The following is a 23,523-nucleotide window of genomic DNA, read 5'->3' as shown; positions in this document are numbered from 1 at the left end:
GTCTCAGGAATCTTAATATCTTGTAGGCGTCACAATAGATCCTTAGGCCCCATTCACCATTGCATAACGCTAGCGATTTTGCTAGCGTTTTGCTCTGATGATTGACGATTAATGCCAAAAATGGCCATTCACACTTGGGGCGATTTTCCGTGATGGCGATTAGCGTTACTGTAGCACTAAACGTGATCGCTGGAAAATCGCCTGAAAATGGTGCAAGATACAATTTTTTTTTGAGCGCTTTGCATTAATCGCAGGCGATTAACGCATATCGCCCAAGTGAGAACGGGTTCATAGGTTTCTATTGCACTAGCCGGAATCGCTGGCAAAACGCTCAGGTGTGAACGGGGCCTTAGTATCTTGTATGGTAGGTTTCAACGAATGGTCTGAGAAAACATATATATATACATACATACATACATACATACATACATACATATATCCCCTTCCAGAGACTATTGGTCTCCCAGGTGGTGGATTTTTTCCTTTATGGATCGGTAAGGCATAGAATACTGCCGTTATCAGAGTTTCTGCAAACGTTTTTTTAGAAGGGTGAAATCATCCTTATGTAAACCTCCTGATGCTAGCCCATACTCCAGCAGATACAACATTTCTTTCTGAAACCGAACAGTTGGATCCTCTTTCAAACACGTATATGGTTCCCCATTTTGTAAGAGCGACATACACATAGGCCCAGGGCACACAGAGTGGTTTTAGTAGCAATCCGCCAACCACATCCGCCTGTGAAAACGCTTGGCTAATGTATTTCAATGAGATGGTGCACACCAGCGGTTTCAGGTTTTGAGCAAACCGCAAATGTGCCTCCTGCTGCATGTTTGCGGTTTGCAGAAGCGTTTCTGCCTCAATGTAAAATATAGGAAAAATTCCAACCGCTCTGGAAACCGCTACGTCAGAGCGGTTTTCCAGGCGTTTTTGTTACAGAAGCTGTTCAGTAACAGCTTTTACTGTAACAATATTTGTAATCTGCTACACAAAACCGCTCCCAAAAACACTATGTTTAGAAAAAAAGTCTCTAAACATGCCTAGAATCGCTGTAAAAACTTATAGCGTTTTGAGGATCTGCTAGCGGTTTTGGTGTGCACTGGGCCATAATCCTGTAAACGTTTTCGTCCATTACCACTATGTTTCCCCTTTTGCAGGTTTCACCACAATGGTTTTTTCATCCTTTAGGAAGTCAAGGGAGCGTCTCTCTTCCCTGGACAAATGATCACTTTTAAACATTTTTTTCTGTTGGACCTCTTTTTCTAGTTCTTTGAGGTCATGTGTGATCATATTAATAAAAGTCTGAATATGTGTATATTGCGCAATTGGGGGCAAAATCTACTTTTTTGTTCTAAATTACTATTCGGGGCCATAGTGCTGGTACCCTCCACATTCTCATACAGTAAATCGGCAAGGTCGTCCAGAGCTTGGATTTTCAGCTGTGGCCATGTTCGTAGCGGCCACTGTGGGGCTTGCAAAATATTTGTACAACATTAATTTTCTAGCAAAAAGGTTGATCTTTTACCCAATCAAACGCTTGGAAATCGGTTTGTGGGACATATGAGAGACCCTTTTCAAGGAGGTTTATTACATTGGAATCAAGAATGACTGAAGACAGATTTATTACCCTCAGTCTGTCACTCTGGTTGGTAGCTGCACTGTCTACCACTAGTTTGATGGGTTCCCCCGTTTTTTTGACCTGTATAACCCCATCTGTCTCGATTGCGTAGGTGTCTGGGTAGTGGTTTTTGGTTGCCCGTCGGCTACTCTGTAATGAAAACCTGTTGTCAGCCCCACCTATTTGGGATTGGGGGTTCACTAGATTTGGTGTAGCCGTCGGGGTTCTGGGGGCCCTCTTAGGTTTAGTTTCTCCGTTTACACCTCCTATTTCGTCCCCTTGGGGTGTAAATATCAGATTGTGACTCACTCAGTTTCAGTTACAGTAGAGATACCATCAGTTTCAGTTTCAACCTTATTTTTATCTGGGTACTTGTCTTTCCAACCATACACACAGCCCTTATCAAAATCACTTGTGTCTCTGGTAAACTTTGTTTTCTCAACTTAATCTCTTTCTTATGAATAGCAACTTTCGTTTGCAACTTATTTTCAAATCTAGCAAAATCAGGGTGTTCAACTAATTTCAGCAGTTCCTGATGCTCCTTGCATAATTTTGTTGCCATCTTATTTGCTACTTTTTGTTCCTCTCAGGAGGGTCATTAGTTCAAGTGTTTGTTTTAACCTAACCAGTTTTCTATGTACTCTATATATTGCCCAGAGAGGAGATAAACCCCCTCTTTGAGCTATATGGGCATATATGTACAATTACGATTGTTTGGAGGTGACCTTCCCTAAAACAGTTTCTTGTGACAACTGTATACTCATATACCAAAGCGAGCTTGGTGGTTTTTATGTGGTGCTGTACCTAGAGATATATATATATATGTATTTTAATAGAACAAATAAAAGTTAAAGTTTAAGCGCGTCAGGGGTCTCTCCCCGTTCAGGGAACACTTATCTGATCTATTCCCCCGAGTGCTTTGACGAGGTAAGTATGTAATATTCATTTGCAGCTACATCATGTGTTTTAAATAATTTTACACAGTTCAGGTTCCCTTTAAATGACACCTGATATAAAAGGGATATGGAGCCTGCCATATTTATTTCCGTTGAAACCATACTAATTGCCAGGCTATCCTGCTGAATCTCTGCTTCAAATACTGTTGAAATATGGGAGCCTCCATTCCATATCCCGTCCCCTCCCTCTTTTCAGGTGTCCTTTAATTTAGAGGCTTGCTAGAGCTCCAAGCTAATTTTAGCACTTTGTTACATTTCCCTGCTTCTAATTATCACTGCTGTAATGTGTATTTATGGCCACTTGTCACTAGGGGCAGTGTAAGGCAATAACAGAGCAATTCTGCTTTCAGTTTATGTATTTTTCCTAGTAGAGAGAGATGAAAGCATTCCAAGAATTTACAGCACGAGTTCTGACGACTGAGGTCAAAAGCAGTGCACTTATCTCAAACTAATAACTATAAAAAGTGGCTAATGAGTTAAAGCTTTTAACAAACTGACTGATCACTGAGATTGTGTCAGTGATCAGAGTCAGAAGCCAATGAAACTGGCTCTTGAATGACAGAACTCCCACCATCACGGGACAGGCGAGTTAGTGGCTGTGCACGATCACAGCATGAGCGCATGAAACCAATGCAGCTAAATCTACGCCACGTCAGAATTATGTAACTATAAACTACGTGCGATTCTGAAACTGTTAGGGAAGTGAAATTTCACCCCTTCACAAATTTCAAAACCACACTACTGACTGCATGTGGAAAAGAAAACGTATTGGGTTAACAATATGAGGCCAAACAACTTTTGTAGCGCTGAGAAAACCTCATTCAACTAAAAATGAAATTACACTTTCTCATGAAAAGTAGGCTGCGTGTTACAGAAGTGCCTTATGACAAAGAGGTATAAACCCCTGACATAATATTCAATAAAAACAGATTTTCCTACTTTTTATATGCCATACAGTTATATTTGCATTTCTGCATAAGTATTATTTAGAAATTACAAGTTCCCAAAAGTACAGTTTTTTGCTTTGTGAACCAACTTTGCATTTTACTCATAACTGGTTTTAATCATGTTGTATTGAAGGCAGAAATGCTTTCAGTGTCTGTGTCCAGGAGCTTCTGCACTGTCAGAGAATGTGTCACATTCCTCCCTTGATACAATTACGTAAACACAAGATAACATTATCTCTACTTCGGATGCATCCAGATTTCTCTGCACTGAACTTTCCAGCCCTGTGTGTAACCCATTAAATGCTGTTCTAGTAAAAAAGAAAATAAATAAATAAAATAATAATAATAATAATAATAATAATAATAATAATAATGGTGGTAGTATATAATATGCTGTAAATATTTTTTTTTAGAGCAAAGAAGAAATGATGGGTTTCATTCCGCTTTAACATGGCAGTCAGGCCATTTTGTAGTTGCTGGACAAATCCTGCTACAGGTAAAGTGTAACCGTCTCCCAGCAATGGGAGTGTGATCTGATGGTGCACTTGGCCAGGATCACAAATGGTCACACAATGGCGCAACGGAGGGGACCAGACGGACTACAGGGCGATGGAGGAAGACGCAGGTAAGTAAAAATCCTGGAGGTGTCCATCTCAGATTTCCTGACGGCAATGAAATTACTAGAACTGCTCTATTTCTACCGTATGTTTATTTCATTGGAATGTAGAAATATTTCAGCTGCCTAACACTGTACACCAGCTGAGCCCCCACAACACAGACAATTACAGGAAAATGTCTTACCCGCAGGAAAGCCCATGACATTAAATATTCTATCCAGTTGGTCATGATGGTACGGGTTGCTAGTCTTTATGTCTTCTTGTCGACAATGAAAAATGGGCTCTGACGTTAGAAGCTCTGCAAAAATACATCCTATGGCCCAAATATCTGCCAACACAAAAAGGAAACGCATGATACAACACATTGTATATGAAAGGATAACAACCGATCATGGAATAAAGAAGTTAAAGTGAACAAGAGACGAAGCACCCTCATGTATTTTAGCATATAGATCAATGGGAACATTAGAGAAAACACCTACCCTGCTCTTTGTTTCATTCTTTACTGCTCAGCCTGCTTGTTATCAGCCCTGATAAAATCCCTGACTGAGCATTCAGTCTAGCTTTGCGCAGGAATCATTATAGCAGAGTGTCTTCTCTGATGTTTTTTCAATCCCAAGCCTGTCCCCTTCTGGCTCTGCTATAATGACTCCACTATGATTCCTGAGCAAAGCCAGACTGAATGCTCAGTCGGGGATTTTATCAGGGATGATAAAAGGCAGGCTGAGCAGTGAACAATGAAACAGAGCAGGGTAGGCGTTTTCTCTAATGTTCCCACTAATATATATGGTAAAATACATGAGGGTTCTTCATCTCTGGTTCACTTTAAAGAATAACTAACAACATATAGCAGAAAGTTATTCAAGATATCCATTTTCACTTCAGGGAATATTCACAGTGGGATGTTGTGTTGTAATGTGACAAAGTCGCACCGCAAAAAAAAGAAAAAAAAAAAAGTGGTAATGCACATTAATGCTGCGTTACAGCGGCATACAGTAGACACAGTGGAGCATACAGGCAGTGAAAAGTATGCCTCTCTGTATCTGTGTAACGTCTGTGTTTAGAGGTAACGCACTGCAGCAGTGAGTTACCATAACGTAACATTTAAAATGCGACATTAACATCACACTTTTAATGTCGCATAGGCTTAACATTACAGTGCGCTAACCTGCATTATAATGACTTTATATCGCAGGACAATAACATCCCACTGTGAATGCGACCTCAATGTGAAAAAAAATTGGAACACTCTGAAAAGTAAAATGGCAATCATATTTCTTTCCTATTTTCCCCCAACTACAGTGAATAAGCACTTATGTTTTGCAATTTCTTCCCATCATGAGATTTCCTGACTCAATGACAGCGGGAGAAGTGTGGTGTGCTAAACTGCCAATTTCCTCCCTCTAGAGAGGGTATTGCCCATAGCAGAGCGGACACTAGCCAGACCCATTTTCACCAATCCCTTATGAACTGAACAGGGAAGAGAATGCTCTGCTGAGACACAGAGGCTTACCGAACAGCAATCACCTGCATGTCACTGAACTCCAACACATGCCAATACCATAAGCTTTAAAGAGGAACTTCAGCCTAAACATACTGTCATTAAGTTATATTAGTTAATTAAAATAGATAGGTAATATAATCGCTTACCCACCCCGTTTTAAAAGAACAGGGAAAGGTTTGTGATTTCATGTGGGCAGCCATCTTTTTGGTTGAAAGGAGGTGACAGGGAGCATGAGACAGTTCCAACAGTCCTGATCGGACAACAAGATCATCAGAAATCCCACCATGCTTTGCACAGCATCAGGAGAAAAATGCAGCAGGCAGAGTTCTTTGATGGGGCAGAGCTTAGCTTCTAAGCCGCTAAAAATTAGGCTTGGATATAAAAAACAAAGGTCTGATGCTGTGAAACTGTTAAAGAAACACCAAGCCTTTTCAGTGCTGCCGAGTAGATTTTTAGTCTGGAGGTTCACTTTAACAATAATAGTAGTTATGCCGCAGACTACATGCAGTGCTATAAAACTATATACATTTATTCAAATTTATGCAGCAGCGGACTAGGCCGATTCCTGAGAGATTTCATGCTGAAATCGATTGGGAATCAGCTTGCGGTGTATATCTGTCTTTTATCTCTCTTGGTCCCTTTAACCTGCCCATCATCGCTAGATGTAGAGGAGGCAGTGGTGGACTTACCTCCCTCCAAGCAGACACAAAGTACGTTCGATTTGAAAAGTCAAAAAAATAAAAAAAATTTACACACATCAGAAAATCGTGCAACACGTTTCACAGGTGTAAGCCTGCTTCAGACAGTAAAGTAGGAACATATAACAGCTGCAGGTCTGAATAACACCAAGTGCCTCTGGTGGTGACTTTTCAAATCAACAGTACTTTGTGTCTGCTTGGAGGGGGCAAGTCCACCACTGCCTTCTCTATATATTTTTTAAGAATTTTATCCCTTTGGCGTCTGTTTGCTTTATACACTATCTGAGTCCACCCTTGGTCGAGGGGTGCTACCTCTTTTTTTGTTCTATAGAGAGCAACTTGCATTTACAGTGGTTGCTATGTGGTGACCCTGGTTTGTATTTATCTACTTGCTTTTCATATCCATTTATTGCCAGTACTAACTACACTATAGTGGGCTCTCGGTGTCCCCTCTTTTTGTATTTTCAGTGCAATCGTGCTCAGTACCAGACGGTCCACTGCGTAATAATGGTGGGTGGAGATTGAAGGAAACGCAATCGCATCACAGCATGATTTTTGCATAACATCGCACTTCCTAGTGGTAAAGCACGCTTACAGAACATGAGAGAGAAAACTTTTCCAGCAGTTAGTGCCGCCTCCCGTTCTGTTCCTAACTATGCAATAAAAGAAAACCTATCCAGCACACCAGTTGCACAAGAGGCCACAGCTAGAAAAAGATCCTGTTTCCCACTTGGTACAAAATGCAAGTAATTTTCTTCTTTAGTTGCACTTTATCACTGGATTCTGAATTTTCAGTTTCACATCAATGGCAGGAAGCAGAGAAAAAACCTCCTCTATTAGACCCCTCTGCATATGATTGGCAATGTATCAATTAGGCTCAGCAAACATCCACTCACCTATAGCTTTGGTATAATGCCTGGCTCCTAGGAGCAGCTCTGGAGCGCGGTACCAGAATGTAACAACTACAGGATCTAAGTCGGCTAGAGGCTTTAAAGGTGAATTGAATAATCGTGCGAATCCCATGTCCGCTGCAAAGTAAGCACACATGTTACTATAACTAGTTAGAGAATTAAGAGCTTCTAAAATCAGCCCTATACACATTCCTGGCTTTACACTGCTTACTTGAAGGGGGAGAAAAAGAAGGGGAGAGAGGTGGTGTTTTAATGACGATTAGTTAGGAGAGAACCCTCAAATCCCAAAGGCTGATCTCAGTTGCCTAACCATCAGACAAGGAAGGGAATTACAGTAACTCACTCCCTTTCTCATTCTATAATGAGGCTATAGTCTATATTTATGAAGTGTGTAGAGGCGAGGACTTAATACACAGCCCTGTGGCACCCCAGTGCTCTGGGAAAGGGTGGAAGATATAGGTTTTGCTAACCTGACAACTTGAGAGAGATTTGTAAGAAGGTCCAATAAGCAGCTACATATGGGAGGGCAAAAGACCTATGGCAAAGATGATGTTGATCAGCTGGCTAGATACGATGGTGTTAAATGCCAAGCTGTAGTTAACGCAGAACATCCTAACATAGGTGCTGGACTTTTCTAGGTGTGAGAGGGCAGCATGGAGAGCTACACAGATGGGGTCCTCAGTCGATCTATTTGTTCAGTAGGCAAACTGGTGTTGATCTAGATTTGCAGGGATGGAGGTTTGATGTGTGTAACTACCAATCGTACAAAGCACTTGGCGATGCCAGGGGTGAGAGCAACTGGTCGGTAGTCATTAAGACAGCTTATCCTAAGTTTTCTTGGAGCTGGCACAATGGTTGCAGATTTCAGGGATACAACAATGGAAAATTTAACCAGATTATTATTTGAAGTTTTTTCTACATGCCTCTCTGTACAAGGTGAGCATTTTTACGACTATACAGGGCGAATTGAAAAGCATAGAATGTCTGTACAAACCTATTTTTACTCGTCCCCTCTCTGGACCTTCACCCATGACTAAAATATTAGCAGGTTTCTGTGAAAAGGAGGAAAACAAAATCAGTAAATTACCGAAAACACATTAGCATTTAGCGATTTCACAGTGCATAGCCAGAACATAATGGAGGATAATTATGATTAAATCATTAGGTAGAATACATTTTATTTTACTTTGTACACATTTTGTTCCAATGCACACAGATAATTCGTTCTACAAAAGGTCTTAGTTCCAGTAAAAAAAAAAGAAATGTTCACAAAATATCCAGTAAAATTTAGGGGAGAGATTAGGACTGGGTGTTCGATTCATTCAAGAGAACGTCTTTTCTATACCGGTGTCTGCTTTATCGGGGTTGATTCACTAAACGCTGGATATGAACACAACACCCGCAGTGCTAGTATGACGCATATTGCACAATTGCAGTAATGTTTGACATACTAGCAATGCATGGGTTGTCCTAGGTACTCAACATGTGGTACACATACCCCAGGGGGTATTTCTGATGGTTCCAGGGGGTACTTGGGCTGGATATACTTACCCAAGAACAAGCAGCGTAGAGTTTTAGAATATGACAAACCTTAAACAGCAAGTTAGTATTTTAGCTATTTAAATGCAATAGTAAATGCTTGGAAATTGTTTTTAACCAATTCTGTACTACAAGTAAATATATATTTGTAAAAGGGTACTTGTGATAATGTTTACTATGCTAGGGGGTACTTGGTGAGTACAGGGTTTTAAAAAGGGTATATAAAATGTTGAGACACACTGGTGTGCATAACACTGGTTGTGCCATCTGCGCAGTGTACGCTACATTACAGGAAGTCCTCAAATTACAAGAACTCATCTTACGAATCACCTGCCGATTCGAACGGCCTGAAAATGTGACATTTGATTATGTGGAAACAAGTGAAAAACATTTTTTTTCCAAAAAGACCTTGTAGTTTTTGAGATAACATATTTGAAAAAAATTCAAAGAAAAAAAGTGTTTTATAAACCAGTAAAATTACATTTTGTTGAGGGCACAGGGGGGCAGAGGTGCCGGTGTGGGGACAGAGGGGGACACAGAACAAGGGAACAGAGGCGACACAGATAGGGACACTGGAGGCACAGAGGCGGTACAGGGGACAGAGATGGAATAGCGTTTCAAATGAACAGATTCAGAACAAACCTACAGTCCCCATCTCACTCATTACCGGGGACTACGTGTAAAGAACAGGCAATTTTACCAGGATGGAGTGAACCTTAATGACTAGAGATGATGAATGAGATGCAAATTTCTGCTTGTGTGCAAACTGTAAGCTACTTGGCAATGGGACAATCAAAAATTAACAGGATGTGTCTCTGATTGGCTTAATTCCAGACTGCATACAATTTGCATGCAAGCTGGAATTATTTGCATTTCATTGCATCTCTAAAGAGGGATATGGCGGTAGCCATACTTTTAAACAAAATGCCAGTTGCTTGGCTGTCCTGATAATCTTTTTGGCTTTAGTACTACCTGAACAACACCAGACCAGCATGCAGATTGTTTACACAGGGCTGCTAATCCGCATGCTCATTCTGGGCCAGTGGCTGAAACATTGAAGATCATCATGAGAACACAATCAGCATTGTTTAAAGGGAACCAGAGAGGAATGATCTCTAAAAAAAGGAAAAAAAAAAAAAGGTTATACATACCTAGGGCTTCCTCCAGCCCCATAAGCCTGGATATCTACCACGCCACCGTCCTCCGCTGCCTCTATCGCTGGTACCTGGTCCTGTCACTTCCAGCCGGATGCGACCAGTCTTCTGCATGCACAGGGGCTCCCTCCGGCTCTGTACACATGCGCCTGTGCAGTAAGGTGGGAGCGCACTGCGATTGCGTCGACTGCCTCGACTGGTTGAAATGACAGGACCCGGTACCGGCGGACAGAGGCAGCGGAGGACGGTGGTGTGGGATCGATCCAGGCTGATGGGGCTGGAGGAAGCCCCAGGTATGTATAACATCTTTTTTTCTGTGGTCTCTGGTTCTCTTTAAAGGTGCCTGTTAAAGATCCAATTTTCTGAATAATCGACTGTCTGATCATATTGTTGTGATTAATTGGAAACTATTGTGTGGGCACACCAACAGATGGGGAAATGATAAGCAATCCGATCAGACAAAGAAATATTCAGAAATTCAGATAGATGGAACACTTGATAAAACGATCATTTCTCACTGATTGGCGCCATTAACGGTACCAAAGCGATCATATGGTTGATTGCAAAATTGGATTGCTAGTGGGCGCCATAAGTAATAACGAATGCAGCATTTGAAGCACATACTAAACAGCCCAAGGTTTAAAGAGGAACTGTCGCAAAAAAATTGAACACCTACAAATAAGAAGTACATTTCTTCCAGCATAAAATGAGCCATAAATTGCTTCTCCCCTATGTTGCTGTCACTTACAGTAGGTAGTAGAAATCTGACAGAACCGACAGGTTTTGGGCTAGTCCATCTCCATAGGGATTCTCAGCATGGTCTTTATTCTTTATAAAAGATATTCCCTGAAAAAGATTTATACAAAGATTCTGGCCAACCTCCCTGCTCGCTTTTTTTTTTTAGTAGTTGGACAGAACAACTGCTGTTCACTGTGCGTGAGGTCCGTGCATGCGCAGAAGACCCAGACTGGACCTGACTCAGCCTGTTACCAGGGCTGATCGCGTCTGAATGGCAGACCGACCAGTGTTCTGTTGGCGTCACATCTTACAGACGCCGCATGTAAGGCCTTTCAGCCATTTTTAGGCAAAATGACAATTTCCCCTTCTGGTAACAAAAAGATATCAGATGTAACCAAACATGCGGTAAAAGCTGCAATATCGATTTTCCTTCTCGATCTCCAGTAGAGTCAATCACTCTGATCGAATCTGCTACAGATCGATTCCACCAGAATGTGTAGTTGATCAACTCATCAATTAAATGCATCAATGGGACTGAAGATCAGGGACGGGGCATGAGCGGCGGTAGACTGATGGGCCATAGCGTTGTACTGCATCGAACCGTGCAACCTTGCGGTTCAATCGATTTTCGATAACTTCCCTGCTGGGATCTACTGAAAAATGATGTATGGTTTGTGGCAGGAAGGACCTTCTGTCTAAACTGATTTCAAACAGAGAGCAAACAATCGTTTTGCCACACATTTGTTGGTAACCTACAAGTTTATGGATGGCCGAACAGTCACTAACATTTGCTTCCCACTACCAATGCGTGCGCAAACTTATGGTGCCTATACACTATATTGCCTATACACTATACAGTTTTCCCTAGCAGAGTCAATCACTAATCTGCCAAAGATTGCTGCCCCAACATGCCAGCCCGATTGCAATTTCTATCACTTTCTGACCAAAATCCATTGGCATTACACATGAGAACGGTAAGCCTAGAACCAGTGACTGACACCCTCAGCTTTTACTGCTCTCCTGGGGGTCCAGCAGAGTATCAGTGCATGGAGTGCACTCACTCACTCACCTATCTGGCCATGCAGCTTCCTGTGTGCCTTTATAAACTCCCAGTGCCCGTACCCCGGTGGCAAGTATGTACTCCCGTAATACCACCAGGACACTTAGTATGGGCACCGGAATATGGGCGGGTGCACACAACGAGGCGTGTGCTGGATAGATAGGCGAGAATGTGCCATTTAATACTCTGCAGGGGCCCCTGGGCAAGCCTGGCAGGGGCCCATCACAGGCTCTTGGGATCTGAAATGCTATGGATTTTTAATAGATTTCATGATGAAGATGTGCAGTGTGTGGCAGTCTTTAATCAGGTGTCAGAGAGGCTTTTTTTTGGGGGGGGGGGGGGGCACAACGACGACTATGCAGGGAGACAGTCTGCCAGTGTATGGTAGGTTTAACCCAGTGTTCTCACCATGCTCTTTTAGCTGGGTGCTGCACCCAGCTAATTTTGGTGAGCACCCGGCTGTTATCAGCTATCTTTCTCATCCTCCTCCTATGCTGTATACAGAGTTGCACCAGAGTTGTCCCCAGGGCTGTGGAGTCTGAGTCGAGGAGCAATTTTGGGTACTTGGAGTCGGTGGTTTCATAAACTGAGGACTCTGAGTTGGATGATTTTTGCTCCGACTCCACAGCCCTGGTTGTGCCGACCCTGTATTTCTCCATCGCTCCCCACCTGGCTACTTTTTCATACCACCCGGCTGGGAAACCTTTCTGGGGAGAACACTGTTAACCCTAGGCTGTGTACACACTTTAAATAATGGCCACCCAAAGTGATCATGAACACGCTATAAGAGGATATCTGAAACTACCAAACCCTATCATTTTAAGTGACCCACTATTATGCTTATCGATTTATATAGTGCTAGCATCTTTGGTTTACAGGTCTTAACTATAGCCTATGGGCATCCAGCCTACCTGCAGGTTACTACGGCCCGACTCTGCACTCTGCTACTACCTACCTCTTCAATACAAAACACAATGAATAAAAAAAATGTATATACAAGAAGCAGCAGAGTACACTAGTGAAGAAGGAAAAACTGTTAAAGCCATTACAATAGAGTTCATGACATCAGAAATGCTGCAGAATGAAGAAAAGCTGCACACAATACCACAATACCAGAGATTCTTGAGGTAATTACATAGAATTTACTGAATAGCCACAAGCCAGTGAACAGGTCTGCATTAAGCTGGTCTAATAGAGGCTTTTCTTGCTAGCAGGTAATCGGAAAATTTCAGTAAATACCAGAATTAATAAAGCAAGCTAGGTGCAGATCTCCAAGTAAACAAAGTGTGTCCTGAACTGAACCGCGGCTACGTTTTCCAGAAGTACAGTGCAGTTGGAAGACCGCACACGGCTAATTGCAAAACATTAACTTGCTGTGGCGGGGGTCATTAATCTGCCGCACTGTCCCCATAGCAGTGTCACAGCTGCGGCTCATGAAGACAGAGGCAGCAACAAATGTACAGTAGAGGCAGGCTGTAGAGAAACTCGCTCACCAATAGCTAAATCCGATGAGCCTTCTCCATCCATGAGCCACGCATGTGTAGCAAGAGAGGTGTCAGGACACTGGTCACCACCAGGAGAAGTACAGGTTTAAGCACAACTCTGCTCTATTCAACAAGGAAGAAAGCTGGCACATCCAAAATTAATCTTTATTGGTTCCATGTAAAAAATTTGGTCACAGTTTCGGAGCCGCGTAGGACCCCTTTATCAAGGCAATATTTGCTCGGAGGCAAAGATCTGTCTGCTACTGTGCAAAAGTTCCTGCATAGGAAGTTGCGAGTCTGGCTCCTCTAACACACTATGCAAGTCTCTCCTAAACCCTCCAACCCGCTCCCCAAAAGAATATCGAGGCTTCACCAAATTAATTCTAATGACCCACCTGCGATCAACTGTCAGAGACCCCGTTCAACCAGATGACGGTCCACCATCTTCCCCCTAGACCTTTATCATCCTCCTCCTCTCATCAGGACCCCTCCCTTACTCTATCATAATCGCCGATGCACTGAAACACCAGCCAAGCCTCCAGATCACCTCAACCTGTCTTTTTCTAAAACCGTGCCCATTTCCTAGCTGTCTTGCTGGTCCTTGTGTCTGACACATTCAGCCACAGATCTAGAATAAGTATGAACATCAAATACTGTGATTAACGTATGGACATATTAGCCGTATACTTGTTTCAGGTGTCTGATTCATACAATACTGCTGCCAAAAGGATCAGCAGGAGTGCCAGGCAAATATGGTAAATAAATAAATATGGCTGCCTCCACTACAGTATCATTTTAAGTCACTTGGAAACAATGGCGATCACTTGTCCTTCTCGGCAGCCAAAGACAGGAAGGCGCCTTGTTGCAGACCGATGAAGCGCCTGTAGTGTGAATCCTTGCCCCGACACTCACTAAACCAACCCAATTTCTTCTCTTCCTTGTTACTATCACTATGTTCCCTATATGCACTGTGGAGTTGTCATGAAAAGTAATTTCGTTGTGTTACACAATGACAAAGTGAATTGAATTGAACCCCTTCCGAACTGACCAGCAACTCTGCCACACCCCTTTCCTGCATACTGATTGGAAAGCATGAGGAGTAGGGATGGTCGAGGAGATGCAGAATGCTCCATCAGCTTGGAATTATTTGCAAGTTAATGAAGCCAGAAAATGGACCAAGTGAAGAAAGCTAAGGCGGGATTCCATTGGTGTATTTTCCAGCTGCATAAATTTGCATAATTCTGCAACGATTTGGCTTTAATAAAAAGCTGGGAAACAATTGTTGCTACCTGTCAATACCATATTTAACATTTCTAGATTTTTCCATGAAATTAAAACGTTAAAAAGAAAAAAAAATTATTGTGCAAGCATGTCCATAAGCTGCATGCTGGAAAACTTTGATTAGCCGAGGCTGGAAACAGCCCCACTCCTGCTTGCAGCTTTCCTACATGTGTTTTTCTCCAACACATACAGCACACTTCATTCAGGATGTAGATTGCCTACATATAACAGATGGATGCAGATTAGGTAGGAGGCTGAATCTATGCTGACAATTACTATTAGCCAGTTGGCAATAATAACAGGACCACACAAAAATCAGCAGAAGACAGCTAAAGCCAGCTCTGCTCAGAAACCTCTGCTCTCACCACTGAAACACCTTTCAGAGCTGGACTAGATACATGAAGGGAGGGGAAAACAAAAAACATCCATTTCCAGATCTTCCCTTGACAAACTCCTTTGATTTTTTTTGGTTGTATGAAATCTATTAACTAATTTGTCATGGGGTACCCCAATATAAGATCTTACTATGTTACTATTACTGGGAAGGATATGAATTTTTCCTTTTAAAATACCAGTTGCACGATTCTTCTGCTTATCCTGCGTGTCTAATACTTTTAGCCACAGCCCCTGAACAAGCATGCAGATCAGGTGCTCTGACTGAAGTCAGACTGGATTAGCTGCATGCTTGTTTCAGGTCTGTGATTCAACCACTACTGCAGCCACAGAGTTCAGCAGGACTGCCAAGCAACTGGTATTGTTTAAGGCTAATTGCACACCAAGACGTTGCGTTAGGTGCTACGTTAAGGTCGCATAAGGTGCACCTAACGCAAGGCCTGATGCTCTTCGATGTGGACGGCAGAGTGAGCCGCGTTGTGCAGCTCACTCTGGCGTCCGTGATGCGTACTCTTCGACGCATGCGGCATCACGTGGACCCGCCGGCCAATCGCCGCACAGAGCGGCCGCACCAGGAAGTAAACACTGCACGTCACAACGTGCAGTGAATATTAATTAGCCATGTGCCTGGCCGCTCTCCGCTCCTCCCCAACATGACTGAGCATGTGCAAACAGTTTAACGTGGCTTGAGCCGCTGTAGCGCCGTATCATGCCACACTTTGGAAGAACGTGCAACGTTACATGTAACCCAACGTGGGCAGTGTGAACAGCCCACTTGTGTTACATTGCTATACGTTGGCGGAGTGTTACAGGCTGCACTAACGTGCGCCTGTAACGTCCCTGTGTGCAAGAAGCCTAAAAGGAAACATCCATATCCCTCTCAGTTTAGGTTCCCTTTAACTGCAACACAGTATTAACTAACATCATATACAGATGCTGCTCTATCATGGCTCACAACTGTGCCTCTTTTGGAGGGACAGTCCGTTTGGGAAAATGTCCCTCTTCTTCATTTGACCCTCTTTCAGGACTGATGTACAGATCTATCTGTATAGCAGACATCTTCCGCAGTGCTGTACAGAGCATATACTGTCTTGTTACTTAACGGTCCCTCAGAGGGGCTCATAATGTAATGCCTACCAGTCTCATGTGTGTATGTATGTATCGTGTAATGTATATACACCATAGTCTAGGGCCAATTTATGGGGAAGCCAATTAACTTATCTGCATGTTTTTGAGATTTGGAAAGAAACCAGAGTGCCCGGAGGAAACCCACACAGACAGGGAGAAAATACAAACTCCATGCAGATAGTGTCCTGGCTGGGATTCAAACCAGGGACCCAGCACTGCAATGTGCTGAAAAGTTACCACCCCCCCCCCCCCAGCTTACATGCGAGTCAGTGGGCCAGAAAGTATGGTGGAGCAGGTTTTGTTGCTGGCGGAGGAGTGTAAGGATCGTGCACTAGTGATCCTGCTCTTGCTAGCTGGCTCCCTGCTGTGTCCGTGCCCCCCATCCCCTGCAACATGGTGCGAAGAGTGCGTTCCTCAAGACTATCTGTGTCCCCTGGCTTGTGGAGCAAGCAACGTCTCAGAGGTGCAATGATCGGGTATTCTTCCTGGGTGGCAATCTGTCTAACATCTATGACGCCATCTAGTGGCGTCTTGAGACACAGCAGATTATGCTTGAGGCATATCTGGCAATGGGGAGAGGAAATTACTTGTACTGGTGGCACATCTGGCTACTGTCGACAGGGCTATACTGGGGAGGGGGCTTATACATGAGTCAATCACTTTTTGGCTGGTTTCTGAGGGAAAAGTGGGTACCTAGGCTTATTCAAGAGTGTATATCGTAATAGGTCAAATTAATTTTATTAAAATGAAAATACTTCTTAAGATAACTTTTGTTATGCAAAATCTTCTCATCTCTGTACCAAAGTCTAAAATGGGATAAACTATTACAAGAGTTTATCTAGGGAAACTCCAAACATAGGACAGCATTTAAAACTTATTCACGCAAAAAATATGAGGGGGTGGGAGTACTTCATATTCTTTATGACTACAAGAGTATTGAATTAGACAGGTTATTGGCTATACGGATAAAGTTACCTAATACATTTTGGTGCAAATACAGTGGTTTGCAAAAGTATCCGGCCCCCTTGAAGTTTTCCACATTTTGTCATATTACTGCCACAAACGAATCAATTTTATTGCAATTCCACACGAAAGACCAATACAAAGTGATGTACACGTGAGAAGTGGAACGAAAATCATACAGGATTCCAAACATTTTTTTTACAAATGACTGCAAAGTGTGTGTGTGTGGGGGGGGGGGGGGGGGGGCCGTAATTATTCAGCCCATAGCCCAGAGTGAAGTCAGTTGCCCATAGACATTGCCTGATGAGTGCTAATGACTAAATAGTGCACATGTGTGTAATCTAATGTCAGTACAAATACAGCTGCTCTGTGACGGCCTCGGAGGTTGTCTAAGAATATTGGGAGCGACAACACCATGAAGTCCAAACACACCAGACAGGTCAGGGATCAAGTTATTGAGAAATTTAAAGCAGGCTTAGGCTACAAAAAGATTTCCAAAGCCTTGAACATCCCACAGAGAACTGTTCAAGCGATCATTCAGAAATGGAAGGAGTATGGCACAACTGTAAAACTACCAAGACAAGGCTGAGCACCTAAACTCACAGGCCGAACAAGGAGAGCGCTGATCAGAAATGCACTCAAGGGGCCCATGGTGACTCTGGACGAGCTGCAGAGATCTACAGCTCAGGTGGGAGACTCTGTCCATAGGACAACTATTAGTCATGCACTGTACAAAGTTGGCCTTTATGGAAGAGTGGCAAGAAGAAAGGCATTGTTAACAGAAAAGCATAAGAAGTCCCGTTTGCAGTTTGCCACTAACCATGTGGGGGACACAGCAAACATTTGGAAGATGGTGCTCTGGGCAGATGAGACCAAAATAGAACTTTTTGGCCAAAATGCTATGTGTGGCAGAAAACTAACACTGCATATCACTCTGAACACATCATCCCCACTGTCAAATATGGTGGTGGCAGCATCATGCTCGGGGGGTGCATCTCTTCAGCAGGGACAGGGAAGCTGGTCAGAGTTGATGGGAAGATGGATGGAGCCACATACAGGGCAATCATGGAAGAAAACCTCTTGGAGTCTGCAAAAGACTTGAGACTGGGGCGGAGGTTCACCTTCCAGCAGGACAATGACCCTAAACATAAAGCCAGGGCAACAATGAAATGGTTTAAAACAAAACATATCTATGTGTTAGAATGACCCAGTCAAAGTTCAGATCTAAATCCAATCGAGAATCTGTGGCAAGATCTGAAAACTGCTGTTCACAAACGCTGTCCATCTAACCTGACTGAGCTGGAGTGGTTTTGCAAAGAATGGGCGAGGATTTCCGTTTCTAGACGTGCAAAGCTGGTAGAGACATACCCTAAAAGACTGGCAGCTGTAATTGCAGCAAAACTTGGTTCTATAAAAGTATTGACTCGGGGGCTGAATAATTACACACACCCCACTTTGCAATTTATTTTTTATTTTATTTTTTAAATGTTTGGACTCATGTAGGATTTTCGTTCCACTTCTCACATGTACACCACTTTGTGTTGGTCTTTCACGTGGAATTCCAATAAAATTGATTCATGTTTGTGGCAGTAATGTGACAAAATGTGGAAAACCTCAAGGGGGCCGAATACTTTTGCAAACCACTGTATGAGAGGGAATAAATTTACTTTCCTTGGTTGAGTCTTGGCATCCTTTGACGAAAAAAAAAAAAATTCTCACCTCTACCCTAGAAGGGAACCTAAACTGAGAAGGATATGGATTTTTCCTTTTAAAATAATACCAGTTTCCTTACTCTCTTGCTTATCCCAGGTCTGTAATACTTTTAACCACAGCCCCTCAACAAGCATGCAGATCAGTTGCTCTGACTGAAGTCATACTGGATTAGCAGCATGCTTGTTTCAGGTGTATGATTCAGCCACTGCTGCAGCTGCAGAGATCAGCAGGACTGCCAGACAACTGGTATTGTATAAAAGGAAACATCCCATTTCCCTCTCAGTTTAGGTTCCCTTTAAAATATTTCAGGAAGTGTTGGACCACTGCAATAAAATAGAAATTTCACTTTTAAAGACTACAGGGAATAACCCAGACTTCGAGCCAGGATTGGAACACTTGGTATATGGATAGTAAAATCACCCCAACGATGCCCATTTTGGAGCTACTGGGTCACATAGAATCAGAAGTAAGATAATGTATGTAATAGGGAGACAGGAAAAGGAAAGAAGAAGAAAAAAAAAAGGAAAACTGAATTGAGAGATATGGAGGCTGCCACATTTATTTCCTTTTAAACAATGCCAACTTCTTAGCTGTTCTGCGGATCCTTAGCATTCTTGTTCTGCGCCTATGTCTAAAACTAGAGGCAGATAGACTACATTAGCTACAGGCTTGTTTCAGGTGGAGGTTTCAGAAACTACTGCTGCTTGAAAGATTAGCAAGACCGCCATGCAACTGGAACTGTTTAACAGGAAATAAATATGGCAGCTTCGATGCGCCTTTTACTTCAGTTGTACTTTAACTGTATTTTGCCTTTTACTTATTCCCTTTTCAACATTACTCCACTGCTTTCCTATGGAAAATAATGGAGGAAAACGTAATTGTAATTACAGAGGCATGCAGATCCTTGTTTTCCTTTTTCTGTTCAACTAGTGAGCTGTGATACTACTCACTATGCAGTTAAAGGACCACTATTGTGAAAAATTATAAAATTGAAAATACATGAAAACACAAAGTGTTCTCCCCAGGTTCTTAGCTGGGTGCTCCAGCCGGCTAGTTTTGTCTAGCACCCGGCTATCATCATCAGCTTACCTCCTTTGCTAAAAAAAGTTGCGCAAAAGAAGTGGCGGCCCTGCATTCTCTAATCGCTTCCCACCCAACTACTTTTTCATGCCACCTGGCTGGAAAAAAAAAAAATTCTAGGGAGAACACTGACACAAATAAAAAGTAAATTTCTCCCAGAGTAAAAAGGGCCAAAAATAATTCCTTTTCTCATGTGTTGCTGTCACTTACAGTAAGTTAATATCTGATAGATTTGAAAGGTTTTGGACTAGCCCATCTTCTCAGAGGATGCACAGGGTTTTCAAAAGCGCTTAGTAAATGGCATGTGTGTATAAAATACTGAGAATCCCCCTTGCAGATGGACTAGTCAAAAGCCCATCAGTTCTCTCAGATTTCTTCCTACTGTAAGTGACAGCAACATGGGAGAAAAGTAATGTATAGCATTTTACTCTGGAAGACACTTACTGTATATTCCAGCGTATAAGACGGCCCCAACTTTCTATTTAAAATATCGAATTTGGGATATACTTGCCGTATAAGACTAACCCTCTTTCAAACGCATACCAAATAAAAAACATATACTGGTGTTGTACTGTATTTGGTACCCAGTATATAACAGTATAAAGGCGATTGACTGGTTGGATTGATCAACTCTACCTCTTCCTAAGTGGATTGGTCAGCTCTCCTTGTCTACCTGTTTATCAGAGCGGTATGGAAGAATAGATTGCGCTGTGCCCATAAAACACGCCTCTTTCACCCTTCTGGCCCGCCCTTGTATCCTATTTAGCTCCTTCTCTGCCTCTCAGATCTCGCACATCTGCACCTGCGCCGCTTCACTACAGTCCTCAGCAGCGAGATCTGGGAGTCGGTAACAGGAAAGGTGTCAATGACACCCGGGCGTATAAGACGACCCCAGACTTTTCAGAATATTTTCAAGGGTTAAAAAGTAGTGTTTACACGTATTTTAAATTTTAAGATTTTTTGCAATAGTGGTCCTTTCTACAGGACTCCAAAGTTGTAGATCATCAGCCAGTGTGTGCTTTTTAGATGTCAGAAGAGTGCGCTGCCACAGCATTGCCAGAAGGCCAGCGCAGTGCAGAGAGACGACAAACTACAATCGCAGCTGTCAGCACAAGACGTCGCTTTAGCCACACACATTACTGGAAAGCTAAATTATGGGAAATTTAATCAGGGATCATGGCTTGAAATAAAAAGGCAAGCTGCTCAAACACGTGGGGACCTTGTATCGTTTTACGTAAGCGTGATATCCGGCCAGAGCTGGGAAAGTTTCTGGAAAGTACATTTAAATCACCGAAATCAAAAAGGTTAGCAATTAAGCTACAGGGGAAATGTGAAAAGTTTCCACTTGTGACCGGTCTATTTAACAACAAGGATCTAAGAGGCTGAATGTGTTACTTTGCGGTTATAGAACAACATTGAATATCAATATAAGGGTAGGAATACGACACTCAGCATACCCATATATACTGGTGTATAAGCAAAGGTACCCTCAGAAACCAGGAAAGTGTGACTGACTCGTGTATACGCCCCCAACACAGCATAAATAGCCAGATGTACCCGAATATTCGGCAACCCCCTTCCCCACAACCAAATGTGCCCCCAGTATTGGCCAGGCCTCCTCCCTATAGCCAGATGTTCCCCCAGCATTGGCCAGCCCCCCTCCCTATAGCCAGATGTGCCAGCAGTATTGGCAATGCCTCCTCCCTATAGCCAGATGTTGCCCAGTATTGCCCAGCACCCCTTCCAATAGCCAGATGTTCCCCAGTATTGCCCAGCACCCCCTTCCAATAGCCAGATGTACCCTCAGTATTGGCCAGCCCCTCTCCCCATAGCCCGATGTGCTCCCCATTATATGGCAGCCTCCCCCACATGAAAAGGCAGTAGTGAAGTACCCTGCAGAGACCTTTTAGACAAAGGCAGGAGCTGCGGGAGTGGCCAAAACAAATACATGTTAGTAGTAGCTCAAATCCTCTAGGTTTAGAATGTCAGAGGTGTTTGCCACGGTTACAGGTTGCTGTATGCATATACAGCATTTTGTAGATGAAATGGGTTAATATGGATAAGGGCCTGGACAGTGACTACAAGACATTAGATAGGCAGAAACCACTGAATCATTTCCCCTTTCAGTGGACTAAAGCACCTACGAGCTGTGATGATCCCAGGAGTAATAGTATTTTGTATGTTGGGGAGGTCATAACTAGTGATGATCAATGAGAAATTACGCAAATGTATGCAGTTTATTGGTCCATTTTCAAGCTGCATTCATTTGCATAACAATTTGCATACATTTACATCAACTGAATAATGTGCATACCTGTGATCACCCCTATTCATAACATTGTAAAATCTCCACCTACGCACACATTTTCAGAGAATGTTTTTTTGTCTGTGTTGAATCTCATTGACCAGCTGTTATCAAGTCACTTGTAAGGTACTTTGTCAAAAACCCAAACACCAGCCACTTCCTGCACAAGACTGCCATTGCTATAAGTCAGTCTTCTCAGAGATTTGGACTGTGCCTTCTCCTTTAGAGTCTTGACAGTGAGATGATGCAATCTGAGCAGAAGCAGAAACCGCTCCGCCCACACATCCGTAAACACAGTCCTTGTCATTCCCTCTGGTCAGGTTATCAAATTTCCATAAAGGCTGCAGAAACCTCATCTCAAACAAAAAAGTAAGCATACTGACAAATAAGCTATTATATGCTTTATTTAGATGGAGTGTGGAGTTGGCCTTTAATTATATTTTCTATTGAGGTGTGAAAGAAGGGAATGCTACTTGGCCTTTATTGCTTACATCTGGCTGTAATAGTTAGTTCACACATGTTACAATGCATCTAGCCATCCACTGATATAGCAAATTCTAAGGGCCCATTACAGGATAAAATCGCAAGCAAACACATTCTACTATTGCCTACATAGTGAAGTCTCCCGGGTAGATCTATCAGGCTGGAGCCTGAAACGAGATTCCCATTTACTCAGCAAAACGCAATGTACAGAGCCTAAATACAATTAAAAAACTTACACAAATACCTACAGCAGGGGAAATCCATTTTACGTGGCTAGCAAATACAGTCTGCCTGCAATGTCCTCCCACCGGCTCTGCTAATGTGCTGCAGCTGCACATACTGGGGCTCCCTCTACTCCACCACGATTATTGGACTTTCTAAGAATTCTTTGACAAAATTTCTGACTCACACGTTTGCAAAGATGCGGTTCAGCGCTGTGACCAGACCAATCATTATGCAAGAATTCCCTTAGCTGTAAACATGAGCACGCCATCCAAGGTTTCTGTAAAGAGCAGATAATGGCAGCACTCCCAGTAGTGGGGAAAAAAGTACTCATGTTCCTCCAGATCTGCTGCACTAGAACACATACCATTCGTAACAGTGTTTGTAATAGATCCCATTTCACTGGCTTTACTTCCTTTTGAGACAGATTTCTCATTTTGTGGCACTGCTGGCTTCTCCCATTCTTGTCAGCTTGTTTTCATTTAGGGGATCCTAAAAAGCTGCAATTTTAAGGATAAATACAATAAAGCCTTGTATATGCATATGAGGACTGACAGTGACTGGGGCTCAATCCCTAGGATGACATTGCAGGGTCCAGGCGGTACAGACACACCGCTCACCTTCAGGCTAGCAATGCGTTCTGCAGCTTAAAGAGGGACGGTCAGCCACAAAATCAAATTCCATTTACCCACTGCTCTGTATCATCCTGCATTAGGGTTAGCCTTACCC

General features: G+C 42.8%; 1 protein-coding gene across 1 annotated transcript in view; it reads right to left on the bottom strand.

Moving 5' to 3' along the window:
* Nucleotides 1-23,523, bottom strand: part of CDK8 (cyclin dependent kinase 8) — a 110,883-nt gene that overhangs the window by 20,325 nt on the left and 67,035 nt on the right. Inside the window, exons 5-7 of the mRNA XM_068266984.1 lie at nucleotides 8,246-8,303; nucleotides 7,237-7,368; nucleotides 4,323-4,466 (exon numbers count right to left, since the gene is read on the bottom strand). Coding sequence (XP_068123085.1) covers nucleotides 4,323-4,466; nucleotides 7,237-7,368; nucleotides 8,246-8,303 — 334 coding nt within the window. The remainder of the gene's footprint in view (nucleotides 1-4,322; nucleotides 4,467-7,236; nucleotides 7,369-8,245; nucleotides 8,304-23,523) is intronic.

Source organism: Hyperolius riggenbachi, chromosome 2, assembly GCF_040937935.1.
Source record: "Hyperolius riggenbachi isolate aHypRig1 chromosome 2, aHypRig1.pri, whole genome shotgun sequence".
Lineage (NCBI taxonomy): Eukaryota > Metazoa > Chordata > Amphibia > Anura > Hyperoliidae > Hyperolius > Hyperolius riggenbachi.
The sequence above is the reverse complement of the archived record's forward strand: the minus strand, read 5'-3'. Positions and strand labels throughout refer to the sequence as shown.